This window comes from Microtus oregoni, unplaced genomic scaffold, assembly GCF_018167655.1.
Source record: "Microtus oregoni isolate MIOR12 unplaced genomic scaffold, Mior012 000108F_ref0000382, whole genome shotgun sequence".
In the NCBI taxonomy this organism is placed as follows: Eukaryota; Metazoa; Chordata; class Mammalia; order Rodentia; family Cricetidae; genus Microtus; species Microtus oregoni.
In genome coordinates this window covers 740,198-763,703 of record NW_024544726.1, presented here as the reverse complement: position 1 = coordinate 763,703, position 23,506 = coordinate 740,198, and the positions used below count along the sequence as shown (strand labels likewise).

The 23,506-nt window shown below is 38.8% G+C and overlaps 1 protein-coding gene across 1 annotated transcript in view; it reads left to right on the top strand.

Moving 5' to 3' along the window:
- The window catches only part of LOC121443490 (mediator of RNA polymerase II transcription subunit 14-like), a 94,213-nt gene that overhangs the window by 57,680 nt on the left and 13,027 nt on the right, over window positions 1-23,506 (top strand). Inside the window, exons 16-23 of the mRNA XM_041645233.1 lie at window positions 2,267-2,343; window positions 9,127-9,287; window positions 9,372-9,518; window positions 10,862-10,953; window positions 12,404-12,556; window positions 12,837-13,106; window positions 17,854-17,991; window positions 21,263-21,374. Coding sequence (XP_041501167.1) covers window positions 2,267-2,343; window positions 9,127-9,287; window positions 9,372-9,518; window positions 10,862-10,953; window positions 12,404-12,556; window positions 12,837-13,106; window positions 17,854-17,991; window positions 21,263-21,374 — 1,150 coding nt within the window. The remainder of the gene's footprint in view (window positions 1-2,266; window positions 2,344-9,126; window positions 9,288-9,371; window positions 9,519-10,861; window positions 10,954-12,403; window positions 12,557-12,836; window positions 13,107-17,853; window positions 17,992-21,262; window positions 21,375-23,506) is intronic.

The following is a 23,506-nucleotide window of genomic DNA, read 5'->3' as shown; positions in this document are numbered from 1 at the left end:
CTGCAGGCAAAATACCAGTAAAAAAAAATGGTTTTGTGATACCTACCATGACCCCACATATGAATGTAAAGGGAGGTAACCAGTCTGTTTGTTTTCTCTTGTTTTTTGAAGGGTCTCATGTTCTCTAGGCTGTCCTTGAACTTGCTATGTAGCTAAGGATGAACTCATAATTTTTTGTGTTTGTGCTTCTACTTTCCTGTACTAGGATTACAGTCATATACCATTATGCCTGCTGCAACCTCTATTTTTTATTATTGCTTCTATGTGTATGTTTGTACATTGGTGTTTTGCCTGCATGTATGTTTGTGTGAGGGTCCTTTATCCCCTAGCTGCCATGTGGTGCTGGGAATTGAGCTTGTATCACTTGGAAAAGCAACCAGTGCTCTTTTTTTAATTTCTTTTTTATTGTTTTTATTGCGCTATATATTTTTCCTTGCTTCCCTCCTTTCTTCTCCTCTCCCTGTCTACCCTCTCCCATGGTCCCCATGCTTCCAATTTACTCAGGAGATCTTATCTTTTTCTACTTACCATGTAGATTAATGTATGTCTCTCTTTAGGGTCCTCTTTGTTGTCTAGGTTCTCTGGAATTGTGAATTGTAGTCTGGTTTTTCTTTGCTTTCTTCTAAAAGCCACTTATGAGTGAGTATATATGATATTTGTCTTTCTGGTGTTTGGGTTACCTCACTCAACATGATGCTTTCTAGATCCATCCATTTGTCTGCAAATTTCAAGATGCCATTATTTTTTTCTGCTGTGTAGTACTCTATTGTGTAAATGTACCACATTTCCTTATCCATTCTTCGGTCAAGAGGCATTTAGGTTGTTTCCAGATTCTGCCTATGACAAACAATGATGCTATAAACATAGTTGAGCACATGTCCTTGTGGTACAATTGAGCATCCTTTGGATATATACCCAAAAGTGGTATTGCTAGTTCTTTTTTTTTTTTGCTAGTTCTTGAAGTAGGTTGTTTCCTAATTTTTTTAGAAATTGCCGTACTGAAATCTAAAGCGGAAGTACTAGTTTGCACTCCCACCAGTGATGGAAGTGTGTTCCTTTTATTCCACATCCTTTCCAGCATAAGTTGTCATCAGTGTTTTTGATCTTGGCCATTCTTACAGGTGTAATATAGAATCTCAGAGTTGTTTTGATTTGTATTACTCTGATGGCTAAGGATGTTGAACATTTCCTTAAGTGTCTTTCAGCCATTTTAGATTCCTCTGTTGAGAGTTCTCTGTTTAGGTCTATACCCCATTTTTTTTATTGGATTATTTGTTCTTTTGATGACCAATTTCTTGAGTTCTTTGTATATTTGGAGATCAGCCCTCTGTCCAAATTGGGGTTGGTGAAGATCTTTCCCCATTCTGTCGTCTGCTGTTTTGTCTTGTTGACTGTGTCCTTTGCTTTATGGAAGCTTCTCAGTTTCAGGAGGTTCCATTTGTTAATTGTTGCTCTTAAGTGTCAGTGCTACTGGGGTTATATTTAGGAAGTGATCTCCTGTACCAATGAGTTCCAAGTGTGCTTCCTATTTTCTCTTCTATGAGAAGGGTATTATAATATGTACCGTGTGCTTTGAATAGCTATGGGTAATCTTACTTGCAGTTTTTCTCTCTTTATTGATGGAAAGCCATTTTTTGAGCTTTTATTTTTTAGTCTGAACTTCTCTTATTTATTTGGTCATTAGCTAGTTTCTATACTTACGTTCTTCCTGGACCTCAAAGTAGGGCTAGACAAACATTTAAATCATTGTTGAAATAGGGTATGTAAAACTTCCATTATAGAAGACTTACCTTTATTTGCTGAGGTCAAGCATTTCTTTGCTCAATCAGAGGACCTTCTGACATGCCTTCCTATCTTCCACTGAATGAGTTTCAGTCTACATTTGCCTGACTTAAGTTTCTTTTTGATCAAACAGTAGAATCACAAATAATACCAGTCTTAGTTCTTAGTTGCTTTGTTTGGAACCACTATAACTGATTCTGGATTACTTTTAGCTTGTAGCAAAAATGGGTTTATCTCCTGAATTTTGAAGATTTGTCTACTGTGCAGATTTAAGCTAGAGAATCTCAAGCTCCTTTGACTTGCAGTTGCCTTGCTATAAGTTCCACGGAAGTCTAATGATAACAGTGCTCATTCCTTATAACTTGTCAATTTGAGAAAGGCTGCCTTAGAACAGATGGGATGAAAATAGATTAAAGTGTAGAGAAAAGCTACTTTCTTTTGTAAAATGAACAGTTTAATAATACTGTCCTTTTTCTCTTTCCAGTTGTCCAACCTGGAGATACCACATCAAGGAGTGCAAGTGGAAGGTGATGGCTTCAGCCATGCAATTCGCTTACTAAAGTAAGCCCCTGTTCTGTATCTAACATGGTGCCACACACTGCAGCCATGCTGAAGGACAGTTTGTCTCCTTTGGAAGCATGTAGAACAGACCTCACACCTGTGTGTGTATGATAGCTTTCTGTGTAGAATTGCTGAGGTCCAGGGGAGGTTCTCTTCTACCCGTTGAGTGGCAATTCAGCCCCATTTGCATTTTAGGGCATCATTTCTCTGCATGCATCTCTTTCATTTGTTATCCACAATTTTTTGAATATTCAGGCTTGATTTTTGTAAGGCCCTGCAGGATGCTTTGGATTCACATAGCAGGGAGATATAGCCTAGTTCACAAGTCAAGATGGAAATTCCCAAGAAAGTTCCAGTTGTACTTAGACTGAGAACGGTGAGAATTAGCCAGAGCACAGGGACATGTAATTAGAGTAGAAGGTTCTAACCAGAGGAGATAACTGCTAATGTGTGAATGGTTGTAAGTAAGAGAAAGCTCAGCATGCCAGACCTGAATGTTCAGCAAGGCAGGAGAAAAGGAGAGTTAAACATGGAGGTGTAAGCTGAAAGGGTTAGCGCCCATAGAGTTTTATGTCTTTCATTAATATAGAACTTATTTCAATGGCACTAAGAAACTATCTGAAACTGGAAGATGGACCACATTCCTCTACCCCAATTAGTTAAGAAGTTGAGCTCAGAGGATCCAGACTAGTGTGGACCTCATAGTGAGATGATCGTCTCAAGAAACAAAAACGTGCCATAGGTAACTCTAGCCTAATTTCTCGAGTTGTTGAATACTAGAGAAACATCAGCTAGGGAATAACTGTTTAAATTACACTTTTTGAAATTTTTAGATGTGGTTCACCCTCTTTGTCCATGAAATGTTTTCCTAACTTTTTATATTATTTAAGAAATTTTATGTATATGGCTACTTCATCTGCATGAATGTCTATGCACTGTGTGTGAAGGACAGAAGAAAACATTAAGTTCTTCTGGAATTGGAGTTACAGGCAGTCGTGAATTGCTATTTGGGTCCTGGGGATCGACTTTGGCTTTCTGGAAGAGTAAACAGTGCTGTTAACTACTGAGCCATCTCTCTTTGTCCCCTGCTTCTTTAATCTTGTATATTTTATAGTAGTAGTTTTATCAGATTCCCTTTGGAGGGATCTGATTTTATTTTCTCTACTCATGTAATCATGCTGGCATGATCAAAGTTGATCCTGTCTCAGAAATCTTAACACTAGCAGCAAAAACTAAAAATGACATGAGATGTACTTTCAAACGTCTACTGTAGTTGAGAACTAAAATTTGAAGGAGTCTCCTTAGTTCTTATTTTGAAATATGCAGGCATGTTCTGTGCTTTCATTTTCCAACCAGATGGATCTGATGAAAGGATTAATCTACCTAATATAAAAAGAAGATATGTCTGCATTTATATTCTCAAACTCAAGGTGAAATGTCCATGTGATACTAGGGATTGAACCTAAGGCCTCCTACATGCTATACAAGATTTCTGCCATCCAAGTTACATCTTTAGTTCCAACTAAAAATTCTTATTGTGTTGCTGAACCTCATTCTTCTGGGAAACTTGAACCATTTTATTGTTAAACAGCATTGCTAACATTTTATTGTTATTTAAAATGGAAAATTCCTTTGCTTGGTACACCAAATAGGGTAAAGCAGCATCATGACAAATACACTTTGAATGTGGGTGGTGCATGCTTAGAATCCCTGCATTTACTAGGCTGAGACAAACAGAAAGGAGTTTGGTGTCTTTTTTATTTTCTTATCTCTTTTAAGACAGAGACTTGCTTTGTAGCTGAGGATGGCCTTGAATTGATCCTCCTGCTCCCACTTTGCCATTTTGGGGATTGCAGATTTGTACGTATGCTGAGCTGAGAGTAAAGATTCAAGTTATCTTTGCCTCCACCGTGAGCATAAACTCAGTCTGGACTGCATCAGACCCTGTCTTCAAAAAGAAACAAATATAAATGTACAGAAATATGTAGATAACGTTAAAATGTAGTTTAGCTTATTTGAAGAGAAATTGATTTGTTATGACAACACCCAAGATGAATGACAGTTACTTACACATTTAAATAAGATTAAGTTGAATGGATTAAGTGGAAGTCAGCTTGTGGAATTTTCTTTTAACATAAAGTTCTAGTTGTAGTAATCCATGCCAGGTAAACACTATACCTAAAATTTCCAAATAAACAAAAACAGGGAATGAAGCAGTTAGTTACTCTTGTTGTTGTTTTTAATTTGGATAGTTCAAAAGAAACTGGTTACTACAAATAAAGAATGATCATTGACATGATGCACCCCGTTTCAATCTCAACTTGTGTACTAAGCACTCATCATTAGTATTAATGACATCATAACTTAATAGAGAATCATACAGCTGTGTTGTGTCGCCCCCCCTTCCCCCATTTGTCTCCCTACATTCATCCTTACATATTAAATACTAAGTATATATTTACATACAAAAGTTTTTCTGGGAGGAATTTACAGGAAGTAGTTTGGGATCTGCCAGATGACATAAGGCTCTCCACAGCAAACTCAAGAGATGTCTCGGTGAGGGGGAGGGGAGTAAAAGTTATCTGCTGCCAAGCTTGTCTGCCTTAATTTAATCTCCATAATCAACTTGGTGGAAGGAGAGAACTGACTTGTGACCTTGACACATGTGGCATGGCTATGGGTGCATACACTTATAAAATAAATAATTGTTTTTTTTTTTTTTAGACAGGCTTTATCTGTAGCGTTGGAGCCTGTCCTGGAACTCACTCTAGACCAGGCTGGCATTGTACCCACAGAGAGGCAGAGGCTGCTTCTGCCTCCAGAGTGCTGGAATTAAAGGTGTTTGCTACCATGCCCACTCAAATAAATTAAAAAAAAATATTTTAAAGTGTCATCTAATTCTATGGTAGCAATCTGTTCCCACACCAATATCAGTAACTGGGTGAAAGCAATAACTACATTCTGATTGATTTGGCACCAACAGTATCCCTCCATTATAAACAATTGAGCATAGGAAACTAATATGAAACGATTGGTATGGTTAAGTATTTTGTAACATGAGGGGCTGTTTGTTGCTGGGGTTTTTGTCCCACCCGGTATCCCACAACTGTTTAGCCCCAAAGAAAATCACACATAGGTCTCCATAATTTATAAGCTGATTGGCCCATTAGCTGTAGCCTCTCACTGGCTAACTCTCACATCTTGATTAATACATTTTTCTGATCTATGTTAGCCATGTGGCTCAGTACCTTTTTTCAGTGGGGACAGATCACATCCTGCTGCTTCGGAGGTCTGGGCAGGAGTGGGAGGATTCAACTTCCTCCTTCCCAGAATTCTCCTGTTCTCATTACATCATTTCTACTTCCTGTCTGGTTTCCCCACCTATATTTCCTGCCTGGCCAATCAGCATTTATTTATAACATGATTGATAGAATACAGACAATTCTCCCACACCAGTATTTCAATAATAGCTTGTCCAAATACCAGATGATGAAATACCCCATTCACTGTGATTGTCTGGGTCTGATTGTAACAGATTATACATTGGGTCTTTGTGTGGCTTCTCCCTGACTTAATGTGGAGAGAGGCTACTGTATAGCAGAATATCTGTCTATCTACCAAATATGTGGAAGGTAAATCTTCAAAAATATTTCCAAACATTGATATTTCAATGTTTATATAGACTGATCATGAAAGCCACACATACCTGGATAATTTGTCTGTGTCAAAATTATCTTTCAACATTGCTATGCATTCTGCACCCACCCTGCTTTTAACAGTGTTTTCTGTAGCATAGCCTTGTCTTGAAATTAAGTATCAAGTTCAACTCCTGATTCTCTTGCCTCTACCTCCTTCATCAGGGATTGTCTCCCTTGTGCTACCATTATAAACATGTTACCAAGGCCAACTTTTGTAATGCATTTTGGATGGAAAAACTTTTTCAATGCATTTTCTCTACCACTATGCTACATCCACTGTTAACTTTCTAGATTTTGCTTTCTGATGGATTTGGGGACTATGTAAATTATAGTTGCTTAGGCTGGCCTTGAATTTGAGATTTCCCTCAGACTTGAATAGCTGTGATTACAGACATGGGTTAGCTGCTCTCTAGGGAATAATAGGCTACCCTACACTGTTGCCTATCAATAGCTAGATAGCTTGTATCTTGATTTTTCCCACGAAATTCTAGAGTTTCATAAAGATGTGGATTTGCTCATTGCATCTCCACTAATGCTAGAAAGATAATGCGTATTTGATTGTTTTGTTCCAATTTTCTACCCTTTTCAGAGTTTTAGTACTAGATGATGCTTCAGCTGTTTACTATCTTTTAGCTGTATGGCCCATAGATTTTCCTCTGTGCTGAAGCGGCTTTTCATGGCAGTGTTTATTAATAGGTTTATGGTTCCCACTCCTTTCACCTAATTCCTCACCTGCCCTCCTCTCCTGGGGTTACTTGCAGTGCATCTGCCTCAGCGGAGAGCTCCAAGCAGAGGGAGCTCAGGGAGCCTTGTGCCTGGTCCCAAGCCTTTTCACTGCTGGCAGTCCATTTCTGAGGCTGCCATGCAGGCCCACTAGGGTGTTGCCCAAGCTATGCCTCTGGGAAGTCAGCAAAGATGACCACTAAGGGCCAATTTTGCACAAAGTACAGCCACAGAGTCTGGCACACTCTGCCTCACCCCTGCCCTCATCTTTCTGATCCTTTTCTTTTTGGCTAGCTTTTTATACAAAATGAAAAGCCCTTTTCTAGGTACTCTGAATAAGAGAACTGAAACAGATTTCTGTATTTCTTGTTACGTACATTTTAGTGTTTTTGCCTTGATATGAATGATTATGAAATCTGAGAGATACTCAAATTGAGATACTATGTAATTAATATACCTTGTTTTTCATCTAATACTGAAATGACAGCTAAAATATATTGCTTCATAACTTATGATAAATAGTCTATAAAGCTGTAGAAGAAAAATGCATAGGTAGGTGTTTTTAAGATGCCAAACTACTACATTCCTTTTATGTATCTTACAGCATGTATGTTAAGTGGGTTAATACAAATCAAACTTTATCACAAAGGTCAATTCTGCAAAGGAGGAAGATGCAAAGAACAAATAACCATTTTTTTTTTCGAGACAGGGTTTCTCCGTAGCTTTTGGTTCCTGTCCTGGAACTAGCTCTTGTAGACCAGGCTGGCCTTGAACTCACAGAGATCCGCTTGCCTCTGCCTCCCGAGTGCTGGGATTAAAGGCATGCACCACCACCGCCCGGCAATATTTTTTATTTTATTAATTTTGTAATTGTTTTTATTGAGCTATATATTTTCTCCCCTCCCCTTCTACCCTCTCCCAAGGTCCCGATGCTCCCAATGTACTCAGGAGATTTTTGTCTTTTTCTACTTCCCATGTAGATTAGATCCATGTATGTCTCTTTTAGGATCCTCTTTGTTGTCTAGGTTCTCTGGGATTGTGAAACCAATATTTTTAAAAAAGATTTATTTATTTATTATGTATACAGTATTTTGCCTACATGTGTTCCTGCAGGCCAGTAGAGACACCAGATCTCATTATTGATTGTTTTGAACTACCACATGGTTGTTGGGAATTGAACTCAGGACCTCTGGAAGAACAGCCAATGCTACAGCTCAAATAACCCATAATTTTGTTAGGACATTAAAGGCTATGGTTAAAATTTGCTTTTGCAGTGTTAGGGGTTTATCTCAAAAGGCCCTGGGTTCAGTTTTGAGTTCAGTTCCCAGCAACCATATGATGGCTCACAACCGTCCATAATGAGATCTGGTGCCCTTTTCTGGCCTACAGGCAGACATGCAGGCAAAATATTGTATATATAATTTGAAGTAAATAAATAAAATCTGAAAAAAAATATTTTGCTCCAAGTGTGAATTAACATTCGCATGTTTTAGTCACGTATGTATTTATTTTTTTTAATGAGTGATCCATAAGAGAAACTCTTCTATTGATTTTATAGTTGGGTAATTGAGATTCAATTAAATATGACTATTAAAATTAGATCATATCCCTCACTCTAGAGTCCTTATTATTTGTACTATGTCATCCTGTTTTCAAAAATGAATTTACGCCGGGTGGTGGTGGCGCACGCCTTTAATCCCAGCACTCGGGAGGCAGAGGCAGGCGGATCTTTGTGAGTTCAAGACCAGCCTGGTCTACAAGAGCTAGTTCCAGGACAGGCTCCAAAACCACAGAGAAACCCTGTCTCGAAAAACAAAACAAAACAAAAAAAACACAAAAAGAAAACAAAAAACAAAATCAAAAATGAATTTACAAGTGTTTTTGTCCCCTTAGCTTTTCTTGAGGATGTTCTAGATAGATATTCATTCTCTAGAATTAGAACCCCTTGTAAGCAACAAGATTGTGAACAAAGACAAACCTCATTTAAAATTTAAAAGGAGCCATACAGTGATGTTGCACACCTTTAATTCTAGTACTTGGGTGTCAGAACCAGGCGGATCTGAGTTTAAGGCCAGCTCGATCTACAGAGTGAATTCCAAGATATTCAGGGCTACACAGGAAAATCCTGTCATGTAGAAGGGGGGAAAAAAACTTAAAATGAGAGTTCTCATAACGGTTGATGTAAAGTGATACAGCTTAAATATTATCAATTACTAGGAATTACTTCCTTTCTTTGTAGAAGGAAGGGATCTAGAAGCATGGTTGAACCTGAAGCTATGATGTCATATCTTATCTGTCATTCATACATTGTTCTTTGTCTTTCTGTGTAACGTACATTTCATGTGCTGTCTTTCATCACTAGAATTCCTCCCTGTAAGGGAGTCAATGAGGAAACCCAAAAGGCCCTGGACCGCTCTCTTCTTGATTGCACTTTCCGATTACAAGGTAGAAATAACCGCACATGGGTGGCAGAATTAGTGTTTGCAAACTGTCCGCTTAATGGCACTTCTACCAGGGAGCAAGGTAAGATTTTTCATATACTGTTTATGCATATTTCTAGATTTTTAAGGTGTTGATTACTATTAATCTTCTCTTTTGAACCTATAGGACCATCCCGGCATGTTTACCTAACGTATGAAAATCTGTTGTCCGAACCTGTTGGTGGTAGAAAAGTAGTTGAAATGTTTCTTAATGACTGGAGTAGCATTGCCCGATTATATGAGTGTGTGTTGGAGTTTGCACGTTCTCTACCAGGTATGTGTAATCTTCCTTTTAAATTAAAAGTACCTTTTTCTGTAACAGAAATAAAACCTGTACATTGCTTTAAAAAGTGAATAGTCAAAAAGTATATCTAAGCAGAGGCAGGCGGATCTCAGTGAGTTTTAGGCCAGCCTGGTCTACAAGAGCTAGTTTCCAGGACAGGCTCCAAAGCTTCAGAGAAACCCTTTCTTGAAAAAAACAAACAAACAAAATATATCTAAGAAAAATTGTCTCCTTTACCTCAGCCTATAATTTATTTTCTCCAGAGAATATAACTGTTAAGTTTCTACTATTTCTAGAAATTTGGGCACATAAACAGACTTGTGAGTTACCACAATATTCTACTCATTTACTCTGTACACGCTATCTAATAAACACACTAGAGATGGTGGGACCCAGGAGGATGGAGCCAATAAATGAGGCAGACTAAAGTCTCATGTAATAGCCAACTTTATTCAGAGTACCAGGCAATTTATACTTTGAGTGTTAAGAATGGTCAGCCTGTTCTACATAGTGAATTCCTGGACAGGCAGGGCTATGTAGAGAAATACTATCTCAGCAAAAAGTAAATATACAATAATAAAGACACATAGTAGACAAGCTACACATGGCAAAACATGTTTTTCCATAAAGGCATATAAGCTGACAGCAATAGCAATTGTAATGAATAGTCTGAAGTAAACTCACTCCTATCTGCTACACCTGGGAGGGCCACAAAAGCACATCCCAAGAACATTTCTGTGTTTTTGAAGAAACCGAGGACATAGACTCTTGTTTTCTTGGAGTTTTCTCACAAGCACTCAGAATTCTCACACGACTCTGTTTTTGGACTGTGTTCTAACACCAGCATATTTAAGTTGTACCGTCACTTAGGACGTAGGTATCCCTACTTTACAGATGACAGAAACATGTCACAGAGACTTAAAGACTTTGCTGAAAGGCATACAGCTAATAAGTGACAGAGCTGTTATTGGCATAAATTGATTACATAGGAGGCCAGGACAGAGAAGGTGATTTGCTATACTGGCCACTATACTAGACTTTTTCAGTGTCTTTCTTCACTTCTCTGTTCTGGCCTCCATTCCTTTTGATTTATGCTTTTTACAAAAGAATTAAACCAGGCGTGGTGATGTTTGCCTGTGATCACAACACTTAACAGGATCAGGAGCACATTGTCACCCTCAGCTAAATAGGGAAGTTGAGACAAAGTATGGGCTTAAAGGAGATCTTATCATAAGAAAACTAGGCATATATAATATGCCAAATGCCCTCTTTTTCCAATCTACTTTTTAAAACTTTATGTGTACTAATAACTTTTTTGGTTTGTTTCTGCATAGACATACCTGCTCATCTGAATATTTTCTCCGAAGTTCGTGTTTATAATTATCGAAAACTTATCTTGTGTTATGGAACCACCAAAGGAAGCTCAGTAAGTCAATGGATTAAAACATCTTTGTGTATCTTTAAAAAATTAAGAACCGAAGACAACTCGGGAGGCAGAGGCAGATGGATCTCTGTGAGTTGGAGCCCAGCCTGGTCTACAAGAGCTAGTTCTGGGACTGGCTCAGAAAACTACAGAGAAACCCTGTCTTGAAAACAAACAAACAAACAACAACAAAAAAAAAGAATCTAAAACAAATGAAAGCTTCCACGCATGGTGGTATATGGTATATACCTTTACGCTGGCACTCTGGAGGTTGGGTCAGGATCTTGGTTTCAAAACTTTCCTAGGTTACTTATTGACACTGTCTCAAGAAGGAAGAAAAGGAAAGGAAATTGCCTTAAATAGGGCTCAAGTCAAACCATAGATAAAATGGTAAATTTTAAATGCTTTGCTGAAATAAAAGTGTGATATGCTTAATCCTTTGAAATTGAGAAAAAATTATATCTTTAGTGTATATATGTTCTTGATTTTAAAACAAGCACTTTTGGTGATATTTTTTTCCTTCACTGATTTCAAATTGTTAGGAAGAGTATTTATTGGTGACTCTGTGTGTGTGTGTGTGTGTGTGTGTGTGTGTGTGTGTGTGTGGTGTGTATAGCTTTGGTTTGACTTCTGAATATAGTCATTGTTTGCTTCTATCCTCTTTTTAAAAAAAAGATTTATGTATTTAATGTGCTTTGGAGTTTTGCCTGCATGTATGTCTCTATGAAGGTGTCATATCTTCTGGAACTGGAATTACAATTGTGAACAGCCATGTGGGTTCTGGGCATTGAACCTGGGTCCTCTGAGCCATCTTTCCAGCCCCTCTTAACCCTAAATATACTCCCTGTAATCTCTACTTTCTTCTTTTCCTTAAAAATGAAATCAACTGGGGGCTAAAGAGAGGACTCAGTAATTGAAAACCTATACTGTTCTCAGAGCGGATCTGCTTGGTTCCCAACACCCACATGGCAGCTCACAACCATCTGTAAATCCAAGTTCAGGGAACCCTGTCCCCTCTTCTGGTCTCCTTGGACACCAGGCACACATGGGGTACATGTAGAGACTTGTAGGAGAACACTCAATACACACTAAATAAACAAATAGATAAACACTTCTTTTTCTAATAATATCAGAAATTACTTGTGTTTTCAAACGTAGTAATTGAATGAAACTCTGTTTGAGGTAGCTTTCTTCTCTTTTATGACAGTGCTCCTTTGGTAGCACTGAGAATAGGATTCGGCAGTTGAAGAGAAAAAGAAACACCTGAGGAATGTGTGTGAAAATTACTAAAGTTTAATGATTTTTTTCCTGGAATTTGGGTCTAAATTTTACCATGTTACTCATTTTCAGAAAAGATCTCATTTAGATATTTGGCAACTTTTAACATTTTATTCTTCATCTCAAATCTCAAATCAACTTTTCAGTTTTCTTAAATGTGCTCTCTCTGATTTAGATTAGTATCCAGTGGAATTCTATTCATCAGAAATTTCACATTTCTTTGGGAACAGTTGGCCCAAACTCAGGTTGCAGTAACTGTCACAATACCATTCTCCATCAACTTCAAGAAATGTTCAACAAAACACCAAATGTGGTTCAGTTGTTACAGGTAATTATGTTCCCTATTCTGTCTAAAAATAAGACTTAGGAATGATAGTGCTTCATGCAAAATGTCTCAAAAGATCATCTGCATTTGTCTTTAATAACTAACATGGATGCTTTTGTCTTTATATGATTTTTTAATATCGCCTTGAGAATTTGATTAAACTTCAAGTGAAAACTTTAGGATGTTTCTAGAATGCTTATTTGTGACAGTGATACGTAGAATATTCTAAGTTTTTCGTAGTTGCATAGCAACTGGATGACTTCTTTGTGTTTGTTTCTTCTAGGTGTTGTTTGATACTCAGGCACCATTAAATGCCATCAACAAACTCCCTACTGTGCCAGTGTTGGGCTTGACTCAGAGAACTAACACTGCCTACCAGTGTTTCTCCATTCTACCGCAGTCATCCACCCACATCAGACTGGCCTTCAGGAACATGTACTGCATTGATATATACTGCCGTAGTCGTGGTGTTGTGGCAATACGGGATGGTGCTTATAGTCTTTTTGATAACAGCAAGTTAGTTGAAGGTTTCTATCCTGCACCAGGATTGAAGGTAATAAACTTCAGTGTTACAGAATGATAGACTAAATAAACATAATCTTGAAAACAGTTGCTCTGAGAGAGAAATGCTATCCCATTAGAATTTAATGAGTAGTAAAGTGTATCTTCTCTGACTTCCTTCTGGATCTAGAATTTGTATCAAGTACTGTTCTATGTACATGAACTGTTAGGAGGCCTCTTGTTTCCTCACTCTCTTATGAATAAGCATTTGCTCTTTGGGACTATCTATCTATCTATCTATCTATCTATCTATCTATCTTTACATTCCAATCCCAGTCCCCCCCCCCCTTCCTCTTGTTCCTTTACTTTTCCTCCACCCCCATCCTCTCCTCAGAAGTTAAAGCCTCCCCTGGGAAGTCAGCTAAGTCTGCTCCATTGCCTCATTAAAGCAGGACCCAAACCCATGCTCCCCAACCCTAGGTTGAGCTAGGTATCTCTTCATAGAGAATGGACTCCACAATGTCAGTTCATCCATTAGAGTTAGATCTAATGGATCTATTGGCCCCATATTTTTGGGACTTTAATGGAACACTTTATTGCTGGAGAGCCTTACAAGAGTCAGATGCCTGTGTTCATATTTAGGATTCTAATAATTCCAAATGCTGGTCTTGAAAACTTCTATTCCTTGTATGTTCCCACTCTCATATAATCTGTTATCTAGCAGTGCTTCTCTTGGTATTTATAGAACCAAATATCTAAGTAACAAGAAGCACTATCACTTGTTGAATTTTTGCTTAATGGCATTATATGATTCTCACCTGAAAGTGGAGGATTTACTTACTACTTTGGAAATTTAGTTTTATGTCCTCTTTCCTCCTTCAGGCTGCTCCTAGTGTATAAATAAATACATTTGCTTTTCTCCAGTTTTGCAATATGGTTAGGTAGAAGTTGTGATTGGATAGGGTTTTTTTTAGTATTTTTGTTACTATAAAGATACTTGGTATCCCCTTTGGGCCTACACATGCATGCACACATATGTACCTATACACATTACACATATACATGCAAGCAAACAAAAAAAAGGAGTCAAAGCAAAAGCATGGCAGGGAATGCATGGCAGCAGAAGTCTGAGTTGCACTGTTATAGTATGCTCATAGTCAGGAAGCAGAACAAATTGAATGCAGGTGTTACACTTGCCGTCTGTCTCCTTTATTCAGTTCAGTACTTTAGACATCAAGCCCATGGAAGGATGCAGCCCACATTCAGAATTCAACTCAGTTAAACCTCTCTGGAACCAGCCACATAGGCACACCTAGAACTTTGTCCTCTGTGCAACTCTAGATTTTTCCAGCTAACATTCCAGACTAGCCCTTACAGACCCCATGTATTTTTCTTACTTTACTATTTTGGTAGTAGTATGGTACTACTATGTACTGCAGTAGCTGCTTGGGAGAAGTTACACAGGAGATTGAGTGCAGACCATGGAGGGTGTCTGAGACCTTCTTGTGTCTGAGAAGTGCCTAAGTATAGAATTCTAGGCTATGATCATATTTTTGTTGTTGTTTGTTTTGTTTTGTTTTGTTTTGTTTTTTTGATGCGATTTCTCTGCATAACAGTTCTAGCTGTCCTGGAACTCACTCTGTAAACCAGGCTGGCCTTGAACTAACAGAGATCTGCCTGCCCCTGCCTCCTGAGTGCTGGGATTAAAGGCGTATGCTACCACCCTGCTGCTATGATCATCTTTATAAAATGTTTGAAGACTTGTTTCCTTATTTGCTACACTGGATTGTGACTAACTTGAACCTTGTATTACTAAGTTGACTCCACATCTGAAAGCTCTGGGAAAGTTCTTTGTAAGATGCTTTAATTCTACCTTGTTTTTTTGTTAGATGTTACCGCCCGGCCGGTAAAGGTTTATATATAGTGTTCTGCCTGAAGGCCAAAAGAGGGCACCAGATCTCATTACAGATGGTTGTGAGCCACGATATGGTTACTGGGAATTGAACTCAGGACCACTGGAAGAGCAGGTTTGAAGACTCTGGTGTTCATTGCAGGACAATCTTCTTGGCCATACTCCCAAAGTCAATAGTTTTAGGGTTTTTTTTTTGTTGTTGTTGTTGTTGTTAGGCCTCTTGTGAATTTGCAGAGATTCTCTACATCTGATTCCCCAATTACAGGAGGTCAAAAGAGAAGAGAAAGAAAAACCTTCTCTACTTTAAATATATGGTTTTTAATGCCCGGGTTAAGTATGGTACCCTTTTAATTTTTATTTTGTTTAAAATGGATGGATGTTTGGTTTGTACGTATGTCTGTGCACCACTTGTGTGCCTGCATGCCCTGAAACTAGAGTTACAGACGGCTGTGAGCTACCATGTGAAAGAGGTATCTGGCACTGCTACTTCCAATGTGTCTTGAGAATCTGGATGGAAATAGCTTTGCCTCTTGGCTTTCCCCATGGCTTGCTTAGGATATGACTCTTCTTATCAGGTGGTTCAGCCATCTGCTTTATTATCTTCCAGAGAGCATCACTACTTTTTTTCTTTTTGTCTCTGACTTACTATTTTAAAATTCTTTTCAGTAATTTTAGTGTATCTTGCATATCTCTTTGAAAGACTTTGTCCTGACATGCTTATTTGAAGACCGGGAAAGGGGTATTAAAAGAAGATTCAGGAATTGGGGGTTTATCTCAGTGGATAAGAACACTTGCTATGATAAAAAGAAAGTTTGAGTTTAAATTCCTAGTACCTGTATGAATAAAGAACAAGCCAGGCATGGCTGAATATAATTGTAACCCCATTGTTGAGTGGAAACATGCAGATCACTGGAATGTACTGGCCAGCCTGGATAGCTTTAGATTCAGTGAGACACTATCTAAGAGGAAGACACCCAGTGCCCCTCCTGACCTCTTACTGTGCATACATACATACATATATACATACACTGAGAGGCATTTGTGTGTTTGCTTGAGACAAACTCTATTATCCTTGCTTAAGTTTTTGATTACATCATCTTATTTAGAAAGACTGTCTCACTTAGGATGGTTCAAGATTAAAATTATGCAATTTAAAGTGCCAACATTAACTGGCTGGAGGGAATGTACATGTTTGTTTTTTAGAAATGCATGTATATACATAGGTCATAGGTTGATGTCAGCTATTTTAATTCTTTATCTTCCTTTTTGTTGTTGTTTGTTTTCTTATTTTGTTTATTCGATACAGGGTTTCTCTGTGCATACAGCACCACTCCCTGCTGCTTGTTTGTGAGATGGAGCCTTTCACTGATTTTGGAGCTCACTTGATTCACCAAGACTAGTTAGTCAGCAGGCTTCAGGGAGCCTCTTGTCTGTATCTACCCAACGCTGAGATTAAACTTGCTCAGTGCCATATCTGGCTTTTTAACATGGGTTCTGGGTATCAAAACTGAATTCTTTGCCAGGCAGTGGTGTTGCACCCTTTAATCCCAGCACTCAGGAGGCAGAGGCAGGCGGATCTCTGTGAGTTTGAGGTCAACCTGATCTACAGAGCGAATTCCAGGACAACCAACGCTACACAGAGAAACCCTGTCTCGAAAAATACAAAGAAATTAACAAAAAAACAAAAACCAAAAAACTGAAATCCTCATGTTTCTGTAGCAATCGCTTTATCAAGTACACCATCTCCCTGGCCTACTTCTTTCACTTAGTTTTTTTTAAATCTTGTCGTATGTTCCTGGCTAGGCTCTAACCCAGCACTCCTTCTATTCCTGACTGTTATGTGCTGTGATTTCAGGCATGTGACACCATGTGACGGTAATACACTTAACTCTTACCCAGTTTTTCAGTCACATTTTCTAGATTAAGAAACTGTTAACAACAAAAACTGCTAAGTAATAACCAGGTGTAGGTGGTGGTGCACACCTTTAATCCCAGCACTCTTTAATCCCAGGTGAATGTCTGTGAGTTGGAGCCCAGCCTGGTCTACAAAACGAGTTCCAGGACTGCCAGGGCTGTTACTCAGAAGCCCTATCTCAAAACCAAAACAAACAAAAAAGGTGATACCCTGTGCCAGGCATGGTTGCCACATGCTTTTAGTTCCAAGACATTAAGGTAGATCTCTGTGTTCAATTACCAGTCTGGGCTTACATACATAATGAGTTCTGTGTTAGCCAGGACTACATAGTGAGATCCTGTCTCACGTCACAACCACCAGCAAAAAAGAAGAAGAAAAAGAAACCTTTTAGTAATAGGAAATTTTATGGTTACTTATATGGTTGTATTTCTGGGTCTTAGTATGCCAGATGTCACAATATACTTATTTTTCTTAGGTTTTGTTTGTTTGTTTTGAGACAGGATTTCTGTGTTTCGCCCTGGCTGTCCTGGTACTCACTCTGTAGACCAAGCTAACCTCAAACATCTTCCTGCCTCTGCCTCTGTACTGGAATTAAAGGCATACTCCTGACTATTACTTAGGTGTTTTTATTGTTAGCAGTTTTCCTTAATCTTTGTCCAAAATTTGTCATAAATCTTTTAGCTTGTCCTTATATTGTTTTCAGGGATATACTTAATATGTTACTGTTATAATATTCTCCATGATCAAACATGCTTTACTTAAGTTGGCAAGATAGCTCAACATGTAAGGCATTTGCCATAAAGGCGGACAACCTGAGTCCTATCTGTGAAACCCCCATAGTAGAAGGAAAGAATTGACTCTGGCAAGGTGTTTTTTACCCACCACCCAAATGCTATGGCACACACATGTACATATGCACACACACACATGTAAGAAAATACTTTACTAATTTTTGCTCATTTATATCCTTAGACATTCCTGAACATGTTTGTTGACAGCAATCAGGATGCTCGGAGAAGATCTGTAAACGAGGATGATAACCCCCCTTCTCCTATAGGAGGTGATATGATGGACTCTTTAATATCACAGCTCCAGCCACCTCAGCAACAGGTAACGTCTCCCTGAAATTCCACTGGTCCCATTTGTGGAACTCCGCAGCTTCTTTAGCATTTCTTTGTTGAGAAGCAAGATGTCTTTGGAAGGCCCAAGTAAGCCCAGGAAATCCTTAGGGAAAACAAAAGTAGTGACGGAGACATTAAGACCTGCAAGGATAGGAAACGAGCAGTAAGTAATGGAAAAGACATTGGCCTCAGGTCCTCGGATCACACATGGACTTAAAGCAAAGGAGTCTAAATGAAAAAAATAGTTATTTGCTCGATATGAAGTAGCCTGCTGTGGAGCAACCTCACTGTGTCCTGAAAGACAGCTGTTTTAAGTCTGCTGATGTTCACTAAGGGCTCTGCAGAGCCAGAGTATCATTTCAAGGGTTCTTCCACAGACAGCTACACCAGGCCATACAATCACATCTCCAAAACTTTCAGCTCTTTTCTGACTCCTGTGTCTGCGAGTTGAGCAGCCCTCAAGCCAGCCTTTGTTTTCACTCTGACTCTCTTGAAATGGAAGGTAGTCAGTGATCTTGTACCCCTAAACCAGTCTTGTATGATTCACTAGCCTGGAAGAGGCTACTGCCCATGCGTCAGAGCACAGTGTGGCTGGAGGCCCTTTAGCAACTCTGATTTTAGTTGTATGTGAACACATGAGCTGTTGACTGTGTTGTGAGACACATCTTTGAGCCATAATTTTTATACAGTACCTCATGGCTTCTCACCCAGATCTTTTCAGAACATCAATGAATGCCCTTAGGTTCCTTGCTTCTGGCCTGGCTACTTATGCTTAGTAAGTGCAACTTGCTGGTGCTTGAGTCTTTCAAAGAGTACAAGACTTCTACAGCGGGAGAGTTTGTGTATTATTCTGGGCAGCTTTTTAGGTTCTTTCCTTCTCTGTTTTTTTCTCTTCCTGTTCTTTTTGAACATACAGGGCAGCCCAGTAAAACCACATATGAATAATTCTATAGCCAGAGTGGGGCTGTGCCAGATGTTGACTCAGATGAAGTTGTTGTGCCACCATTGCAGAGTAGGACCTTGTACTGCAGATGCCATAGGAGTGCTTAGTGGTTGTAGTAGTAGTAGTAACGTTTATTGTGGGGCCTTTTTTGTTACATTGTAGATCTTTTTTTTGGACTTGACATTGGGTAAAGAGTGAACCACATATTCTTGGAAACAAATGACTGAGTTGGGCTGGATGGCCACAGAGATAGCAGGGATTAATGTCATACTGACAGTTGCTGGAGATGTGATCCATTGTTAGTTATTACGTTCATCCTAAATAAATCATTCATTGGCTGATTCTCCAAGGATTGTTTTGGTCACTGAAAAAATCATGTGACACAGTAGTTTCTTAAACCCTCTGATTTTGCTGAGAGTTCTATCTGCCTGTAACATTTCACACTGGATATGAGATTTCCATCTGGGAGAGTAGTCAGAGGCTAGGGCAAAATGATTAGATGTGGGTAGATTAAGGGAAAGTTAGCGTGTTCTAGGAACATTAGAGCAGTTTATCACTTTGTAAAAACTCTAGGAATTCTTTGCTTTTTATTGTTGGTGTTATTTATTTCTAAATCAGATGTCTGACAATGCCACTCAGAATTCTTGGGGAGTCAAAAAAGTTTTGAGACTAATTGGCCTTGACTGTCCTCTTCCCTAGAACAGACTGGCCTCAAACTCATGCCTGCTTGTATCTTCCACGTCCTGGGATTAAAGGTGTGCACCACCCCGCCTTAAAATTTTTTTCACCGCTTATTTATTTTGTGTGCTTCTAAGTGTCATAGCACATGTGAAGGGCAGAGGACAACTTGCTGGAGTCAGTTTTTCTTTTACCACATGGGTCCTGGAAATTGAACTCAGGCTATCATTCTTGGTATCTTTAAGAAGACTGGTTTGGAATGATGGAAATCAGAACAGTTGCAGATCTATGAGGAGGCACTAAAGACTTGGAAAGACTGATATGCTGGTAGTTACTCTGCAATTTATTTATTTACTTTATTTTTTTGAGAAAAGGTTTTTCTAACTAGCTCTGTCTGGCCTGGAGTTCATATGTAAACCAATTTGTCTTTAAACTTATAGAAAGCCACCTGCCTTTCCCTCCTCAGTGCTGGCATTAAAGGTATGTACCACCATATCTAGCTAGTTAAACTTTTAAACATTCATCAAATTGTGCATTTAGATTTTTTTATTTTTTTTTCTGGGGATGGTGCTTAGATGTGCTCACTCATAATGGTCCAACATTTGACAAACTGTTGTGAGCTTCTCTCCAATAGTCTTTAACAAAACTAGGCTGTCTTGATCCTCTGGCAATAGAATGTATTACCTTTATATACCAAGAATGCTTTGAAAGTACCAAATTCTGCATGTGGTTCTCTGCAAGAGGTTCATTGGTGCTGTAAGATTAAAATTCTTATGAGGGATATTATCTAAATCAAAGCTGGGCCTGTGGCAATTCCATGTGTGCAGTGAACGTGACAGGATAGTGCATGCTTTCTTTATTGAGGAGTGATACATTGTTGTGGAATTGTACAAGAAGAGTCAGAAAGTGAATCAATATGAAGCTTTTTATTTAAGTAATTAATTTTTTTATATTTTACTATATGAGCTGAACACCTCAATTAATTTGTTAGTTCATTTTTTTTTTGAGACATGGTTTTCCAGTAGCTATGAAGTCAGTCCTGGGAACTTTCTCTATATACCAGGCTGACCTCAAACCCTGCCTTTGCCTCCTGAAAGCTGGGATTAAAGGTGTTCACCACCACTGCCCGGCCAATGACTAGGAAACATTTTCACTCTTGTGTGTATTCTGCACACTTGCGTGGGTGTCTGTATGTTGCTGAAGATTGGACCAGGAAGAGGTGTGCTGCCATAGAAGCTATCTCACCAACTACATGCACCACTTTTTATCTGCTGCTAAAGAAGGTAGAGGTTAAAAATTAAAAGATTCACTGTGATTTCACAGATGTTAACGTAAAAGGATTCAAATAACGCTGTGCCATATAAAATGAGCACAGTATACGGTGAAAGATAGAAGCAGTGATGTTGAAGCAGGTGAAAAAATGAGGGTTGTATTGTTTTTCAAACCTTTGCAAGTCAGCATTCTTCCTGACCTTGTATTTTGCATGATTGATGTGGAATTTGAACAGTTGCATATGTAAATGGTTTCTATTTGCCAATTAAAGTAGCAGACCCTAATGTCTGTTTACTGACAGACAGCCACACTTACACTCTCTGTGCTTGACCACTATGCCAACATTAACTTTTCTTTTTTTTCCCAGACATTTCCAAAGCAGCCAGGAACTTCAGGTGCTTACCCTCTTACTTCACCTCCTGCGTCCTATCACAACACAGTTAATCAGTCCCCCTCTATGATTCACACACAGTCTCCAGGTAATATATAACTTATTCTCTTGTCCTGTTCATCTTGTGAATCCAAAACACACATACCCAAGAGGAAGCACTATACAGGTGGCCTCAGGCTTCCAACAGATTCTTTTTCTGTTCTCTGACTAGATAATTGCCTGCTTTCATTGAAGTAGTGTTGGGAAATTCACATTTATGGTATTTTAGGAGCACTTTATAACACGTATTTCAAGCGTCCAGAGTGAGACTCATGGTACCGTAACTCCCAGGGTTGCTACTAATCTCATGGTCTGCTTTAGAGGTTGACAGTTGTAGGCTTGGGGCCAAATCTTACCCACTGGCTATCTGCTTCAGTAAATTAACAAATTGGAGCCCCTTTTCACTTTTTTTGTTTTGTTTTGTTTTTTGAAATGGGCTAATGTTGCCCAGGTTGGTTTTAAACTCAATTTGTAGCCCAAGATAGTCTTGAGGCCATGATCCTTCTGCCTTCTCCTCCCTAGTGCTGGGGTTACAGGGGTAACCACCATGTCTGACTGCTATGTGATTTCTATCCCTCTGCTCTTGCTTAAGCTTTGCTGGATGTGATCTGTTCTCCAGTTCCCGGAGTCAAGCCCTTCACTCCTTATTTGTCCTGACAAAATGGCTTTGCTGGGCCATCCTATGCACTGTAAAATGTGGGCGGCATGCCAAATTTTTACTTTTGACTGAATGATTCTCTGAATTTTTTTTAATACAGTGTTTCCCTATAGCTTTGGAGCCTGTCCTGGAACTTACTCTGTGGACTACGCTGGCCTCAAACTCACAGAGATCCACTTGCCTCTGCCTTCTGAGTGCTGGGATTAAAGGTGTATACCACCACTGCTCAGTGGTAACAGATTTCTTAAGGGGTAAAAAACCTCTTACCTTCCAGCTCACATAGTTAAATTAATGTAATGAAAAATTAAAGCAAAAACTGTTTTATCAAAAGATTTATTGTGTGATATTGCATGTAACATATAAGAAAATAAATAATTTGCCAGGCCTGGTGGTGTAAACTTGTAATCTTAGCTACTTGGCAGGCTGGAACAACAGGATCACAAAGTTCAGGACCTCATAAGCAGAAAAATACAGAATGGGATGGGGCATAGTTTAGTGTTTGAGTGCTTGTATAGCATACATGAGGCCCTAGGTTCAGTTCTTAGTAGTATAAGAAGAAGAAAAAGAAATAAATTTAAAAATGGTAAAAGCCTTTGATTTAATAAATTAGTCAACTAAAGGATGTTTTTATCATTTGAGGATGCTCAACATACTAGATTTTGTGTGTTTGTGTCTATGATATAAGAATGAAACCCAAGGCCTCATACATGCTAGACAAATGCTTTACTAAGCAAGATCCCTAAGCACTGAGTTTTAGTAATAAATTCAACAAACACATTTACAATTTTCACATTGTAAAGCAGAATTGCTAGCATGTGGGTTTTTTCCTTTATAAATTGCTCTTCCAAAATCCCTTAATACAGATACGTATGTATAAGTGTGCATACATATAAGAAATGCACATGATCCTGCAGAACCTGTTAATCTAATGAGAGATGAACTGGTCTGACTTGTTTAATTTGCTCATTTCTATTTGTATCTGAGAATATCATAAAATGCTTTCATCAGAGATATAGTAAGAATTTAGTGAAATAAATCCCATGAAGTATTTAGTCGGTAACCTGGCTGCACATGTACTTCTCTGATCAACCCGTTGTAATTTGCCTTGGTCCCAGATTAGACTACTTGATACTCCAAATGCCCTTGCTCAGCCAGTCTCATCTTGGCAGCTTCTTCCTCTGCTGCATACCTCTCACAGCCACTCAGATTATTCTTCAATTTATTACAATAACACGTTTTTTTTTTAAAAAGGGGGGTCCTAAGGGAAGCCAGGCAACCAAATCTTTGAGTTTTTTTTTTTGGTTTTGTTTTGTATTGTTTAGGAAATTCAATTTCCTGGTTTTTGGAGGCTGTGTGTATGGTTCCTGTTTAGACTCCCTAACAGTCGCCACCTGTAATGCCTCAGGTTTTGAGCCTTATAAAGGGGCCATCCAGGCTTTTGAAAGACTGTTAGAGGACCAGCCATTTCTGCTCTGGAGATCCTTCTTTGCCTGCCTTCTTCACTTTGATATGGGTCAAGATGA